This window comes from Sinocyclocheilus grahami, unplaced genomic scaffold (genome assembly GCF_001515645.1).
Source record: "Sinocyclocheilus grahami isolate Dianchi unplaced genomic scaffold, SAMN03320097.WGS_v1.1 scaffold327.1, whole genome shotgun sequence".
In the NCBI taxonomy this organism is placed as follows: Eukaryota; Metazoa; Chordata; class Actinopteri; order Cypriniformes; family Cyprinidae; genus Sinocyclocheilus; species Sinocyclocheilus grahami.
The window spans coordinates 1,111,314-1,125,773 of record NW_015505506.1 but is presented as its reverse complement, the minus strand read 5'-3'; the positions used below and the strand labels follow the sequence as shown (position 1 = coordinate 1,125,773).

At 39.9% G+C, this 14,460-nt stretch overlaps 1 protein-coding gene across 1 annotated transcript in view; it reads right to left on the bottom strand.

Annotated features, from left to right (window-relative positions):
• Positions 1–9,733: 9,733 nt before the first annotated feature.
• LOC107602448 (uncharacterized protein KIAA2013 homolog) overlaps positions 9,734–14,460 on the bottom strand; it is a 5,103-nt gene continuing 376 nt past the window's right edge. Inside the window, exon 2 of the mRNA XM_016294941.1 lies at positions 9,734–11,654. Coding sequence (XP_016150427.1) covers positions 10,753–11,654 — 902 coding nt within the window. The 3' untranslated portion in view covers positions 9,734–10,752. The remainder of the gene's footprint in view (positions 11,655–14,460) is intronic.

The following is a 14,460-nucleotide window of genomic DNA, read 5'->3' as shown; positions in this document are numbered from 1 at the left end:
TCTGCCTTCGTGTTCTGAGTGCCTGGGCGGTATGTCACAGTGAAGTTGAATCGTGTAAAGAATAAAGACCATCTTGCCTGACTGTGATTGAGTCTCTTGGCAGATCTCAAGTACTCCAGGTTGGGATGATCAGTCAGCACTGTAAATGGGTGTTTAGCTCCCTTGAGCCAATTGCGCCACTCCTCCAAAGCTGCCTTCATAGCGAGGAGTTCTCGATTGCCCACATCGTAGTTCTGCTCTGTGGAGCGGAGTTTGCGGGAGAAGAATGCTCCTCCGCACTGAGATGAGTATAACCGATCTGCATCGCTTCAGTCTCAGGTGGTAGATGCCTCATAACCATGGGAGCCGAAGAGAAGTGAGGTCCTCATCACGGCAGGCCAGTTCAGATTGTAGGTCAGCATTGAGTCCCTTGCGGAAGAGGAGCTTGAGGGGATCATCCAACCACCCTGTCTGAGCAGCGAGCGTGCGGAAGGATAGTGCGTAGTCAGCTGCTGAACTTCTTCCTTGACGGAGGGATAATAACTGCTCGCCTACCTCTTTGCCACCCTCGGGGTGTTCGAACACCTCCTTGAAGCATTGAATGAAACTGGTAAATGAGGGGAAAATGATGCGGTCCTCACTCCACACCGCCGTGGCCCAATCCAACGCCCTACCAGTTAGGAGCGAACAAACAAAGGCAATGCGACTACTGTCCGTGGGGTATAGCATAGGCTGTTGATTAACGAACATCGAGCATTGGAGCAGAAACCCCTTACACTTCGTGGGTGATCCATCAAACTTTTCTGGAAATGCCAAGCGAGGGCTGGTGGTGACGGCAGCCGTTGCCGGAGCGTGTGGAGGTGGGTTAAACGGCGGAGAGCTCTCCTCGGGTGGTGGTATCCGCAGAGCTCGCACAGTAGTTACCAGCTCCTCTGTGAGTGAGGTAAGTCGGTTGAGCTGTTGTTGCTGAGAAGCCAATACTGACGCTTGAGCGGTTACCTTGGGTCGAGGCAGGCGGCAGACAGAGGAGAGAGTAAATCCAAAAACAGAGCAAGGTCAAAGAAGCAAGCAGCGACCGATCAGACAGGTCTAAACAATCCAGGTAGGCAACAGGTAATCAAACAAGGTATTAACGCTCAGAAATGTCAGCAGTAGCAAAAACAAGACTTCGCAACGAGGGTAAGGTAGGCACCGCTTAAATAGTCATGATGATGATAAGCACCTGTTCAGGCATGGGGTGATGGGAACTGAAGTCCTTAAGAACAGTTAGTACTCCGGTGACGGTTCCCTCTGGTGGTGATCGGAGGGAGCCACAGAGGCTTGATTTGTGACAATGACTGTATGTGTGGTCCAGGTAAACACCATGTTTTGAGGATGAAGTATCCCCACAAGTAATACTAGTATTTTTTTAATGTAGCCCCACACATGACATGCAGGGGAAAAAAGTAAATCTAATTTGTTCCCTCGGTTTACTAAATCGTGCATGCAATACAATTTCGTTCCCTCGATTTTAAGTAAATTGTGCGCTCTATATAATAATTTGTTTCCTTGTTTTAAGTAAATCGTGCGCATGAAATATTAATTTGTTGTATTTCCTGTCCGCATTCTCATAACCGATGTAGATGCCTCTCACTTACAATGATTCCATGCACCGCAGCAAGGCTTTTGAGAAAGTCTCTATAACTCATTCCCAACTCAAAATAAAACCCAGTTAAAAGGTCTCTGTCCATAACATAACATAACATAACATAAAAGAAACAGGTTTATGAGAATGCAAACAGGAAGATTATTATTTTTTAAACAAATTATTATTTTGTGCACACAATTTACTTAAAATGAGGGAACGAATTAGTAATTTGTGCGCACGATTTACTTTTTTTTCATACTAGATTTGTCATAAGATATTGTCTTATTTTGAAAATGTAAAAATGCCAAAATTTTTCTGTGAGGGTTGTGTTTAGGGGTAGGGTTATTAGAGTTAGGGGATAGAATATACACTGCGTACAGTATAAAAAAAATGATGTCTATGGAAAGTCCCTGTAAGACATGGAAACCCAACATGTTTTGTGTTACAGTCAATAAAGGAACATGTAATTATATCCGACAAATCAGTTCAGTTATTCTAATCAATATTTAGTCATGTAAATATGTCAGAAGAATCAATCCTCACCTTGAGAAATTGAAATGTTTTCTCAAACTCTCTTTTAAGGTGTTACCAGCTCCTCTGTGAGTGAGGTAAGTCGGTTGAGCTGTTGTTGCTGAGAAGCCAATACTGACGCTTGAGCGGTTACCTTCGCGGTGAAGTGATAGAAAGCCGCTGGATCGACTTGTGGCGAAGTCTTCTGTAATGATGATTCAGTGATGTTGGGATCCATGTGCAGCTTTATGAACAACCAGACAGGCAAAGTTCAGTCAACAGTATACAGGGGTAACGTAGGCAAGGCAGAATCATAACCAGAGTCCATGCAAAGGGTCGAGGCAGGCGGCAGACAGAGGAGAGAGTAAATCCAAAAACAGAGCAAGGTCAAAGAAGCAAGCAGCGACCGATCAGACAGGTCTAAACAATCCAGGTAGGCAACAGGTAATCAAACAAGGTATTAACGCTCAGAAATGTCAGCAGTAGCAAAAACAAGACTTCGCAACGAGGGTAAGGTAGGCACCGCTTAAATAGTCATGATGATGATAAGCACCTGTTCAGGCATGGGGTGATGGGAACTGAAGTCCTTAAGAACAGTTAGTACTCCGGTGACGGTTCCCTCTGGTGGTGATCGGAGGGAGCCACAGAGGCTTGATTTGTGACAATGACTGTATGTGTGGTCCAGGTAAACACCATGTTTTGAGGATGAAGTATCCCCACAAGTAATACTAGTATTTTTTTAATGTAGCCCCACACATGACATGCAGGGGAAAAAAGTAAATCTAATTTGTTCCCTCGGTTTACTAAATCGTGCATGCAATACAATTTCGTTCCCTCGATTTTAAGTAAATTGTGCGCTCTATATAATAATTTGTTTCCTTGTTTTAAGTAAATCGTGCGCATGAAATATTAATTTGTTGTATTTCCTGTCCGCATTCTCATAACCGATGTAGATGCCTCTCACTTACAATGATTCCATGCACCGCAGCAAGGCTTTTGAGAAAGTCTCTATAACTCATTCCCAACTCAAAATAAAACCCAGTTAAAAGGTCTCTGTCCATAACATAACATAACATAAAAGAAACAGGTTTATGAGAATGCAAACAGGAAGATTATTATTTTTTAAACAAATTATTATTTTGTGCACACAATTTACTTAAAATGAGGGAACGAATTAGTAATTTGTGCGCACGATTTACTTTTTTTTCATACTAGATTTGTCATAAGATATTGTCTTATTTTGAAAATGTAACCATAACATAACATAACATAAAAGAAACAGGTTTATGAGAATGCAAACAGGAAGATTATTATTTTTTAAACAAATTATTATTTTGTGCACACAATTTACTTAAAATGAGGGAACGAATTAGTAATTTGTGCGCACGATTTACTTTTTTTTCATACTAGATTTGTCATAAGATATTGTCTTATTTTGAAAATGTAAAAATGCCAAAATTTTTCTGTGAGGGTTGTGTTTAGGGGTAGGGTTATTAGAGTTAGGGGATAGAATATACACTGCGTACAGTATAAAAAAAATGATGTCTATGGAAAGTCCCTGTAAGACATGGAAACCCAACATGTTTTGTGTTACAGTCAATAAAGGAACATGTAATTATATCCGACAAATCAGTTCAGTTATTCTAATCAATATTTAGTCATGTAAATATGTCAGAAGAATCAATCCTCACCTTGAGAAATTGAAATGTTTTCTCAAACTCTCTTTTAAGGTTTTCTCTCTGTTTAAGCTTCTCTTGTAAGGACTTCATTACTGTATTGAGCTCCTCCTAGAATTTTAAGTGAAAATCTATAAGACACCAGAGATTTCTGTAATGTGATCACTAATACATAAGTTTATACTCGTATGTAAAGCTGTCTTACCTTATATGATTGAACAACTTCACTGATGGTTCTGAATGTTTGATTGGTGTATTTCTGTGAATCTCTGCACACTGAACACGCAGGCTCATTGTCCTCCAGACAGAGGAGCTTGAGTTCCTCACCGTGTAAACTGCAGATCTCCTCAGACCCAGGAGAACGCCTCTCATTTCTCTCCTTCAGGAATGACTTGCACAACGTTTTTAACACAGGATTACAGGAAGGATTTTTTGAGGATGTTCTCCCACTGACAGGACACTCCTGAGTTTCCTTGGTTCTCCACAACTGTTGAAGACTTTCTCTTTACAGACATGGTGACCACATGATAATAGAACAGGAGCTTTGAAGATTTCATGACATACAAGACAAGAAAGTTCTTCTACATTTAGTGAATCCATTTTCACTATTTGAGCTCCAGCAATTTACACTCTAGAAAAGAAAAATTAATACGATAAGTTTTTATCTTTGCTCTTCATTGATCGCTGATTCTTTTTTGCTTTTAATAAAAAGAAATTAATAACTACACTTGTGGTATTTCTACTTGAGCACTTGTCTATCTACAGTATATGACGTATTTCCTTTATTTGGCCCAAATATGCACAAGTGGGCATGAAGAACGCAAGAGTGTAGATCGTTTCATTAGGGTAAACACAAGTAAAGTGGGCCACTTTTTGTTAAACATGTAATTGAGATACCTACAGTCATGGGCAAAAGTTTTGGCAGTGACAAATTTTGTGTTTTGCAACATTATTCCACATCTTTCTATGGTATACTGAAAAACAATGATAAGCATATCATAAGTTTTAAAGGTTTTTATTGGCAAAAAAATATAATGAGTCAATATTTACAGTGTTGACCCTTGTTCTTCATAACCTCTGCAGTTCGCTCTGGCATGCTGGATATTAGCTTCTGGGCCAAGTCCTGACTGATGGCAATCCATTCTTGCCTTATTAGTTTTCGGAGTTGATCACAATTTGTGGGCTTCTGCTTGTCCACTCGCCTTTTGAGGACTGACCACAGGTGCTCTATGGGATTGAGATCTGGGAAGTTGCCTGGCCACGGATCCAAAATTTCAATGCACTGATCTTCAAGCTTCTTCTTTATCACTCTTGCTTTGTGACATGGTGCTCCATCATGCTGGAAAATGCACGGATCATCACCAAATTGCTCATGGATCGTTGGAAGAAGTCGCTCTTGCAGGACGTTTTGATACCATTCTTTATTCATGGAAGTGTTTTTGGGCAGAATTATGAGAGAGCCCACTCCCTTGGTTGAAAAGCAACCCCACACATGGATGGCCTCAGGATGCTTCACTGTTGGCACGTTAAAGGACTCATGGTAGCGTTCACCTTTTCTTCTCGAAACAATCAATTTTCCAGATGTCCCTAGCAGTCGGAAGGGAGATTCATCAGAGAAAATAACTTTGCACCAATCTTCTGCTGTCCAATCCTTGTACTTCCTGCAGAATTTCAGTCTGTCCTTGACGTTTTTCTTGGAGAGAAGTGGCTTCTTTGCTGCCCTTCTTGACACCAGGCCGTTGTCCAAAAGTCTTTGCCTCACTGTGTGTGCAGATGCTCTCACACCAAACCTGCTGCCATTCCCGAGCAAGCTCTGCACTGCTGGTGACATGAATCCGTAGCTGACTCCTCAGGAGGAGACGGTCCTGGCGTTTGCTGGACACTCTGGGACGTCCTGAAGACTTCTTCACTGCAGTCGAACCTCTCTCCTTGAAGTTCTTGATGATCCGGTAAATGGTTCTTTCAGGTGCAATATTCTTTGTAGCAATTTCCTTGCATGTGAGGCCATTTTGATGCAAAGCGATGATGGCTGCATGTGTTTCTTTGGAGGTAACCATTGCTAACAAGAACACAATGATTGAAATCGTGACTATTGAAAATCCGTGTTGCCCAGCGACAGCCCCAAAACATTACTGCTCTAGAGGAGATCTGCATGGAGGAATGGGCCAAAATACCAGCAACAGTGTGTGAAAACCTTGTGAAGACTTACAGAAAACATTTGACCTCTGTCATTGCCAACAAAGGGTATATAACAAAGTATTGAGATTGACCAAATACTTATTTTCCACCATAATTTGCAAATAAATTCTTTAAAAATCCTACAATGTGATTTTCTGGATTTTTTTTCTCATTTTGTCTCTCATAGTTGAGGTATACCTATGATGAAAATTACAGGCCTCTCTCATCTTTTTAAGTGGGAGAACTTGCACAATTGGTGGCTGACTAAATACTTTTTTTCCCCACTGTATATATATTTATGAGCAATATCACACCAGTAGCAGTGCAATATGGCTGTATATCAGCACGGCTGTGATTCAGCAGTAGATAATCACAGCCGTGCTGATATACACCAATATTGCACTGCTACGAGTGTGATATTGCATTTATACAACAGTTTGACAGCACGAGTGGGTAAATACATAAGAAACAACAACGGAGTTTCTTTAAAAACCTTCTTTTGTGCAGAACTACTTCCTTTCGCCACAGATTCAAATCTCAGTTTGACAGTTTAACAGCTGAGCTCAAGATCCGTTACTAATTCGAAAACGTCACTTTAGGACTAGTAACGAAGGAACGTTAAGTTGCTTAAAAGCTTTTTTTTGCATTAAAAGCTTATTGTCTTACTGTATTAAAAGCTGTGTATTATGCAGAGTATTATGAGAGAGAGATGGACTGAGCGAGTGTGATTACCTGCATCTGATCCAGCATTCAGTCTTCAGCTCAATCTCATATATAAAACATTAGTTTGAATGTCTGCTGAGGAAAGCGATATCTTTGTCATACTATCCTTTCATCTGTTAAGGGTGATTTCCGATGACAGTGCTGCTGAGTGCATTTGTTGGTTGTGTCTTACCAAACCAAACTTATTTTAAAAAACAGACACTTGAACTTACATCAGTGTGATAAAAACGTCATAAAATGACAAAAACCATCTTTTGAAAAAAATTATTTGAAGTGTAATTTATTTATTTAGTTTGTCTCACATCCCATTAGATTACATGGAGAGGACGGGGTTTATGACCTATACTGGGTCCAGCCACCTTGGGGCGATCAAAACCTTTTAGCTTCACTTTTCAGGACTTGTGCAGCACACTTGTAGTTGTAATCGAATCCACATCCAACCACGCAATGGGTTGTGGGCAACATTAGCCGTTAGATTGTGCACGGATCTGCATTTCGAATTTCCACTAGAGCCATCTGGGTACCTTTGGGATCCTCATTTCAATATACTAAGATTTGTGACACTAATACTAATTTTGAATATTATTTAGGACATATAGTATGTGAACTGGGACGCAGCATTTGAAATCAAATAGCTTTCCATTATGACTGCGCTCTTCGCTAATTCGCGCAGTACCTGAGTGTAGGATAATTGACTCCTCCCCCAGTAATACAACTGTTTATACTTGTAGCCTAGAATTAAATATAGGCATTAGGCTACATGCTTAATCATATTAATATTTTGTAGGTTTTAATGTTTTTATTATTATTGTTTACAATTAAAGTGACATACAGAGTGAAAAGGCCCGTCCTAGCTCCACCCTAGGCTAATTTAAACGTTTTTGTCCATCCATGCCAGAAATAATGGCATCTCTAAATAATTTTCCCAATTAAAACATTTATTACAGTTTGCCAGTCAGTGTGCCTCTTAATATTATTATTAACCCATTTTACGGTAGCATTTTTACAGTTTTTAAGTGAACTATTTCTATTACTAATGTTCATAAGGATTCTTCTACTTCTGAATGATAAATCAGAAGTAAACACTGTAAACAGAATTTTTCTTTACATGTGGGTTTCTGCTTTTGCAGAAGCCAAATAAAGAAGTAATGGGTATGAAGTGGCTTTCCTATAAGCCAAGGTTCCTCAAATCTTGCCCTGGAGGGCCAATGCGCTACAGAGTTTAACTCCAACCCTACTCAAACTCACCTACCTGTGATTTTCTAATGATCCTGAAGACATTGATTAGCATGCTCAGGTGTGTTTGATTAGGGTTAGAGCTAAACTGTGCAGGAAAGTGGATCCCTGCTATAAGCCATGGCAGGGGGGTAATTGTTGTTGACTCAGGTTGGAATAAACAATGTCTACAAAGCGATGTCCATTTCTTGACTGGTTAATTTAATGAACAAACAACATTTACAATAAAAGCATGTGGAGCTAAGAACCATATGTTCCCCCGTACCTGTTCAATACATCCTCAAGGGAAGGTTAATATGTTATGTTGAACAGGTGAGCTACATCTACTCACCACAGTGCACATCGTCCTCTAGTGGTGAAATAATCACATTTTAGCTCCTGCTTGTCCAGGTAGACTGTCCTCATTCCAGTGATGAAGATGATGATGAAGGAAGCGTTGACAAAGATGGAGTAAGGTCTTCTACTTACTACATCACACCTGTGCTAACTGTCTTCGAGAAATTATTTGTTTGATTTTTTTGCATGTAAAATCTTATCTGGAGCTCCAGCAACCCCAGAGTATAAAACAGTTCACTCCTACAACCTTTACAATGTCTGTGCACTTTTGTAATCATTGGAAAATAACCTTTTTTTACAACCTGTGTACAATCAGCACTTTTACATATTGGCGTCAAATCAGGGCACAGAAGTGCTTCTGAAGTGGCATTTAGGTGTCTTTACACAGACTGTTTAATGCTGCTCAGAGGAGGCATAATTGCATTTCCACAGCAATTTCAACTGTATGCTGTGATACTATCAGCTGAGGAGGGTCAGAGCAGGCTTAACTGCAGGGCATTGCACCTTTACACAAAATTTGAGCAGGCACAGAGCAGCCTTAACTTGGCAGTGTAAAGACGCCTTAGGAGACACATTTTAAGGCAACTCATATGATGTACTCATTTCACATCACTAATGCTACTTAACAGGTTTTACCGTATGACCCCAGATTGTGTCAACCTTTTCAAATCATTGTGAATGAACGTCACAGTAACAGCATGTTGTCTAACTCTTGTTTTGTTAATTTAATAAAAACACATCAGAATTCAAACAAATACAAAACTGAAAAAAATAACTTTTGAGACCCACACGGCAAAGAATGCAGAAGCTTCACATTAACAATAACACGTAAATAATAAATGGAGCTTTTTCTGTGAGCTGGTGTAACTTAGGTATTCATAACTGATGGCAGAGGTCTAACGGAGTAGTAGTGGTATTAGTGCATATGCAGAAATGATATGAATACACATCAGATCGTGTGAAACTGTATTTGCCTACTTAAACATTACAAGAGTGATACATGTTTAATAATAAGTAGTGCCTTTTCAACTGTCCCGTCTCATTTTGTGCTCTAAACAGTGAACCGACATGATTCATTCAGATGATTAAATCTGACATACGCATGCCCTTTCATATATCAACACCTAAACCCGTTTAAAAAAAACGTCTGGGGACATTTATATTTATAAAAATAAACATTTTGCACATGAAAATGAAGCCTTATTGTGAAATTCCTATTATTGTCAGTTTTGATTTTTATTAGATGATCAGTGCTGTATATCTTTTACGGCATTGCCGTAAAGAAAAATACTGTAATACAATACATTTAAATTTCTAATACAATAAAAATAATTATATTGTAAAGGTTTCCCAATGGTCTTTCAAAAGGCTTAATTTTTAAGCAAAATGTCAAAGAAAAATACTGTAATACAATACATTTAAATTTCTAATACAATTAAAATAATTATATTGTAAAGGTTTCCCAATGGTCTTTCAAAAGGCTTAATTTTTAAGCAAAATGTAATTTCTTATTTTCTTTTTATAATTTTGTGGTGAAATGAACTTGTTTTTGATGACTGCTATCAGTTTATGTTACCTGCTGACAAGAATGTCACCAAAAACCACCATCAGTACTGACATTACCTTCTGACATAAATGACTTTATGGTGGATGAATGTGATCAATGAAAAAAACTTGATGCATTTGGGTTCAAATTGAAATGGAAATTTCATCTCACCAAACCAAAAACAAGATATTCAAAGTTCAAAAAGCACATTTAGATGAAACATAAGACCCCTGCATAAGACCCCCAGATTGTAAAAACAAAGAAAAAAGACTTTGCAGAAAGCAGATTTCAAAGAAACAAAACCCCTTAAACCAACTTGGAAGAAGAAAGACTTGAAGGCACCAGTGAAATGTTTACACACGAATTTCAGATCAAATAAAATTTGACTCCTCACCTGCTACAATCCCATCAAAAAAATTGAAATAAATACTCGAAACCGACTTTCTTGAGCTGTAAAACTACATATAAAAGATGGGAAAGTCTGCTGAAAGTCACGAGATAAATTACATTCAAAAAACCGTCCTTCAATGGTTATTCTGCAAAGCGGAATAGCATTTCATATAAAACAAAATAAATATTCTTTCTTACTTTTTTGGACACAAATCAGTTCTAATTGTGTCAGACTGCAAGGAAAAAACTGAGCTCACTGAATAGTGTCTTTAGAGCACTGGTGCTTTCAGTTCATCAAGAGGTTCATAGAGAAAGAACACCCAAACTGAAGATTGCAGACAACTATTTCCAGCACACCAGAGCCTCCAATTAAAGCAGTTTGATGGGTTACCCAAACCAATTATCGTCACTTAGTTTCCAGAGATAAAAATATCTTGCAAGGCAGAATTTGAGAGTTGCGCATAATGAGAGCAAGAGGAAAAGAGGGAGAGCAGATTCACACACACCACAGTTCCCACCCCCAAAAACGGCTCGTCTTCACGTGTCTTTGGCTATACCTTACTCCTGAAGAGCGGCTTGGCTCCTGGCCCACAGTACTCATTGTAGATGAGTTTGAAGAGGAAGAGGTGGAAAAGCGTGATGAGGGACGCCACGCTGAACCAGAAGAGGAAGGGCAGGCCTGGGTACTGCTTGGCCATGTGGTCCTCGTGAGCCAAGATGGCCTTGACGTGGATCGTGTGTCTCAGGTCTTGCAGGTGAGTGAGATCAGTGGAGATGTACAGCAGAGGCGTGATGGGCTGGGTCACCATCACCGGAAACGTGTGGCCTCGCAGCTCCGAGGTCAGCTCCACAGGCTCGTTCATGCAGCCGGCCTCGCAGGCGTACAGCTTCACGGGTTTCTCCTGAGGCTTGACGGACACATGCAGGAAGGGCTTGCCCTCAGCGTCCTGCAGCACGGCCAGGTTAATAAGGTCTTTATTGTAATGGATGCCCCTCAAAGAGTAGCTGTTGTGAAGAACATCCGGGTCGGCTTGGAACTGAAGGTGGTTTTCGGTGAACTGCAGACCGCCGAAACTCAGGACCATGCCTTGCATCATACCGTGAGTGCCTGCTGCCACGAGGACCTTGCATCCTCTCTTCTGGAAGGTCAGGTTCCAGAGATTCACCAGCTGCAGGATCTGAGCCACGTTGGTCAGGCGCTCCGGCCACAGGTTCTCGGCGTGCATGGTGGCGTGGCCGCTGAAGCAGTGGTCGGCGTAGTTCAGACTGGACTCCAGGCGTTCGTGCTCTTCTGCGGTCAGACTCTGATCCAGGAGGGGCGCTGTGGAGGTCGACAGAATGTAGTACAGCGTGTTGTTGACTGTGCGACTGGACGGAGTATGGGCGTCTGTGATCTTTCTGATTTCCACACCTGTAAAGCAGCAAAAGACTATGAAACATGTCCTTTTAGGTTCTTAAAGCAAGTGAATACATGAATAGAAACCTTAAAGGAGTCACATTATACTTAAAGGTAGGGTAGGCGATTTCAGAAAGGCTAGCAATAGAAATCTAACTCTGAAAGCATAAGATCCCACCCTCCCTGCAAATCACTCTCCAAAGCCTCCTGCAAAACACATGACCACGCACCGGCAGAGCAGAGGCTAACCAGCGACACGATGAGAGATGGTGTTGGTGGTGGATTGAATGCAACGCTGTCAGATTAGCTCATTTCTCATTCAACGGTGAGAAAACTTTACAGTACAAAGCTCTTAATATTACAATAATAATTAATGCCTTCCATTCACACTCGGTCTGCAATAGCGTAATGAACGTGCTGATGACTTATTAAAATATGCAAATATATACGTTGACAGGGAGTTAGGACAGCCTATCGTAATCCTCGGACAGAAAAATATGATTGGAATGAACATTTTATGGTCCCACACCTACTACAGATGATATGAAAATACATTTAGATCTCTTAACTTAGTGATTGCTATCGGGATGTGAAGAGAGACGAGTTAAAAGTACTAAAATATTATTCTTAAGTGAAAGTGAGTGGGTGTGGACTCTAACAAACTCTGGGTAGCTTCATCTTCACAGCCTGGCTCTGCACCGGTTCACCAAACAGACTATGGACCGATTGCGACTGAGTGAACCGAGTGAAAATTGTACTCAATTAAAAGAGCTCACATTATACTTAAAGGTAGGGTAGGCGATTTCAGAAAGGCTAGCAATAGAAATCTAACTCTGAAAGCATAAGATCCCACCCTCCCTGCAAATCACTCTCCAAAGCCTCCTGCAAAACACATGACTGCGCACCGGCAGAGCAGAGGCTAACCAGCGACACGATGAGAGATGGTGTTGGTGGTGGATTGAATGCAACGCTGTCAGATTAGCTCATTTCTCATTCAACGGTGAGAAAACATTACAGTACAAAGCTCTTAATATTACAATAATAATTAATGCCTTCCATTCACACTCGGTCTGCAATAGCGTAATGAACGTGCTGATGACTTATTAAAATATGCAAATATATACGTTGACAGGGAGTTAGGACAGCCTATCGGACAGAAAAATATGATTGGAACGAACATTTTATGGTCCCACACCTACTACAGATGATATGAAAATACATTTAGATCTCTTAACTTAGTGATTGCTATCGGGATGTGAAGAGAGACGAGTTAAAAGTACTAAAATATTATTCTTAAGTGAAAGTGAGTGGGTGTGGACTCTAACAAACTCTGGGTAGCTTCATCTTCCCACCCTGGCTCTGCACCGGTTCACCAAACAGACTATGGACCGATTGCGACTGAGTGAACCGAGTGAAAATTGTACTCAATTAAAAGAGTCTTGATCCTTCATATGGAATCATCTTCTCAATGCAAAATGTTTTGTCAGACATATGTATATGAGACTTCTACTTCAAATGAACACAAAGAAAGATCTTTAGAAAGAATAATCTATCTGTACGGATATAATGCACTGTACAGGACGTCCCAAGATGATACCTTAAAAACTGAACACATGAACACAACGGTAATCCATACAACCCCTGTTAATGAATCAATGTCGTCTTAAGCGAAACGATCAGTGTGTGTAAGGAAAAGACTTGAGGGTGAGCAAATGTTGTGCATTCAGCAAATATACTACACAGACAGTTATTGGCTATAACAAAACAAACAAAAATAATCAATAGCAACTTTGCTAGCTCAGTATGCTTCCTCAGATTTGATTACCAACGTTTCTTGGTAAGCCAGAAATTTCCCTGATGAAAGTTACAACTGAAGCTGAGGCGTGTGTGTTTGATGCGTGAAGACAACCCTCATTGGTTCTTGCACCTTTGAGCTTCCGTTTACCACATTTAATGTCTGTAAGAAAAAATAAAAATGTAACGAGTACTTTTCAAGTTGAAATCCCCCAAAACAATACTTAAGTACAGTGATCCAGTAAAATTACTTTAGTCTTTTACACCCCTGCAAACACTTGTAAAATGAGTAACAGCAAAGACACTTAGACTGCAGGTTGGCTTATATTATCTGCACTGTCCCAAGCAACTCATGTGTGTGCAACTGAACTAATGCACAAAGCATTAAATCATTATACTGTAGGTGTCATCTCTGTGTTTTTCTAACAACAAAATAGTCAACTGAATTAAAAAGAAAATTTCTCTTTGCTTTTACACGGTCTCTGGCCTTGTCAATGGACTCTGACCTGTTTTTAAACTCTTGAAGGCACGAGTGAAATATTTACACACATTTTTAATCAAATTCTCAAACTAAACAGCTTTTTTAAGCTGTAAAACAATTTAAAATATAAGGGAGAAATAACATTCCAAAAATGGCCCTTTAAGTAAAGCAAACAGTTATTGTGCAAAGTGGTATAGCATTTTTGTCTCAATTTATCTTGACATGTGAGGTGTCCCTGGCCTTGTAAGTGGACTCAAATCTCGTATTTATTTGTCTGAAAGTATAACAAGGAAATATATTCTGAATAATGCTAATAAGCGAACCTACTTTCATATTATTAATATATAATATAACGTGAACTGCATCAGATGGCATTCACATGGAGAATTTGCATATATATATATATATATATACACAATATATATAGTGTTCCTGTGGCTCAGTGGTAGAGCATTGCATTAGCTGCGCAAAAGGTTGTGCGTTCAATTCCCAGGGAACACATACTGGTAAAAAATTCATAGCCTGAATGCACTAAGTCACTTTGGATAAAAGCGTCTGCTAAATGCATTAATTAATAATTAATTAAAT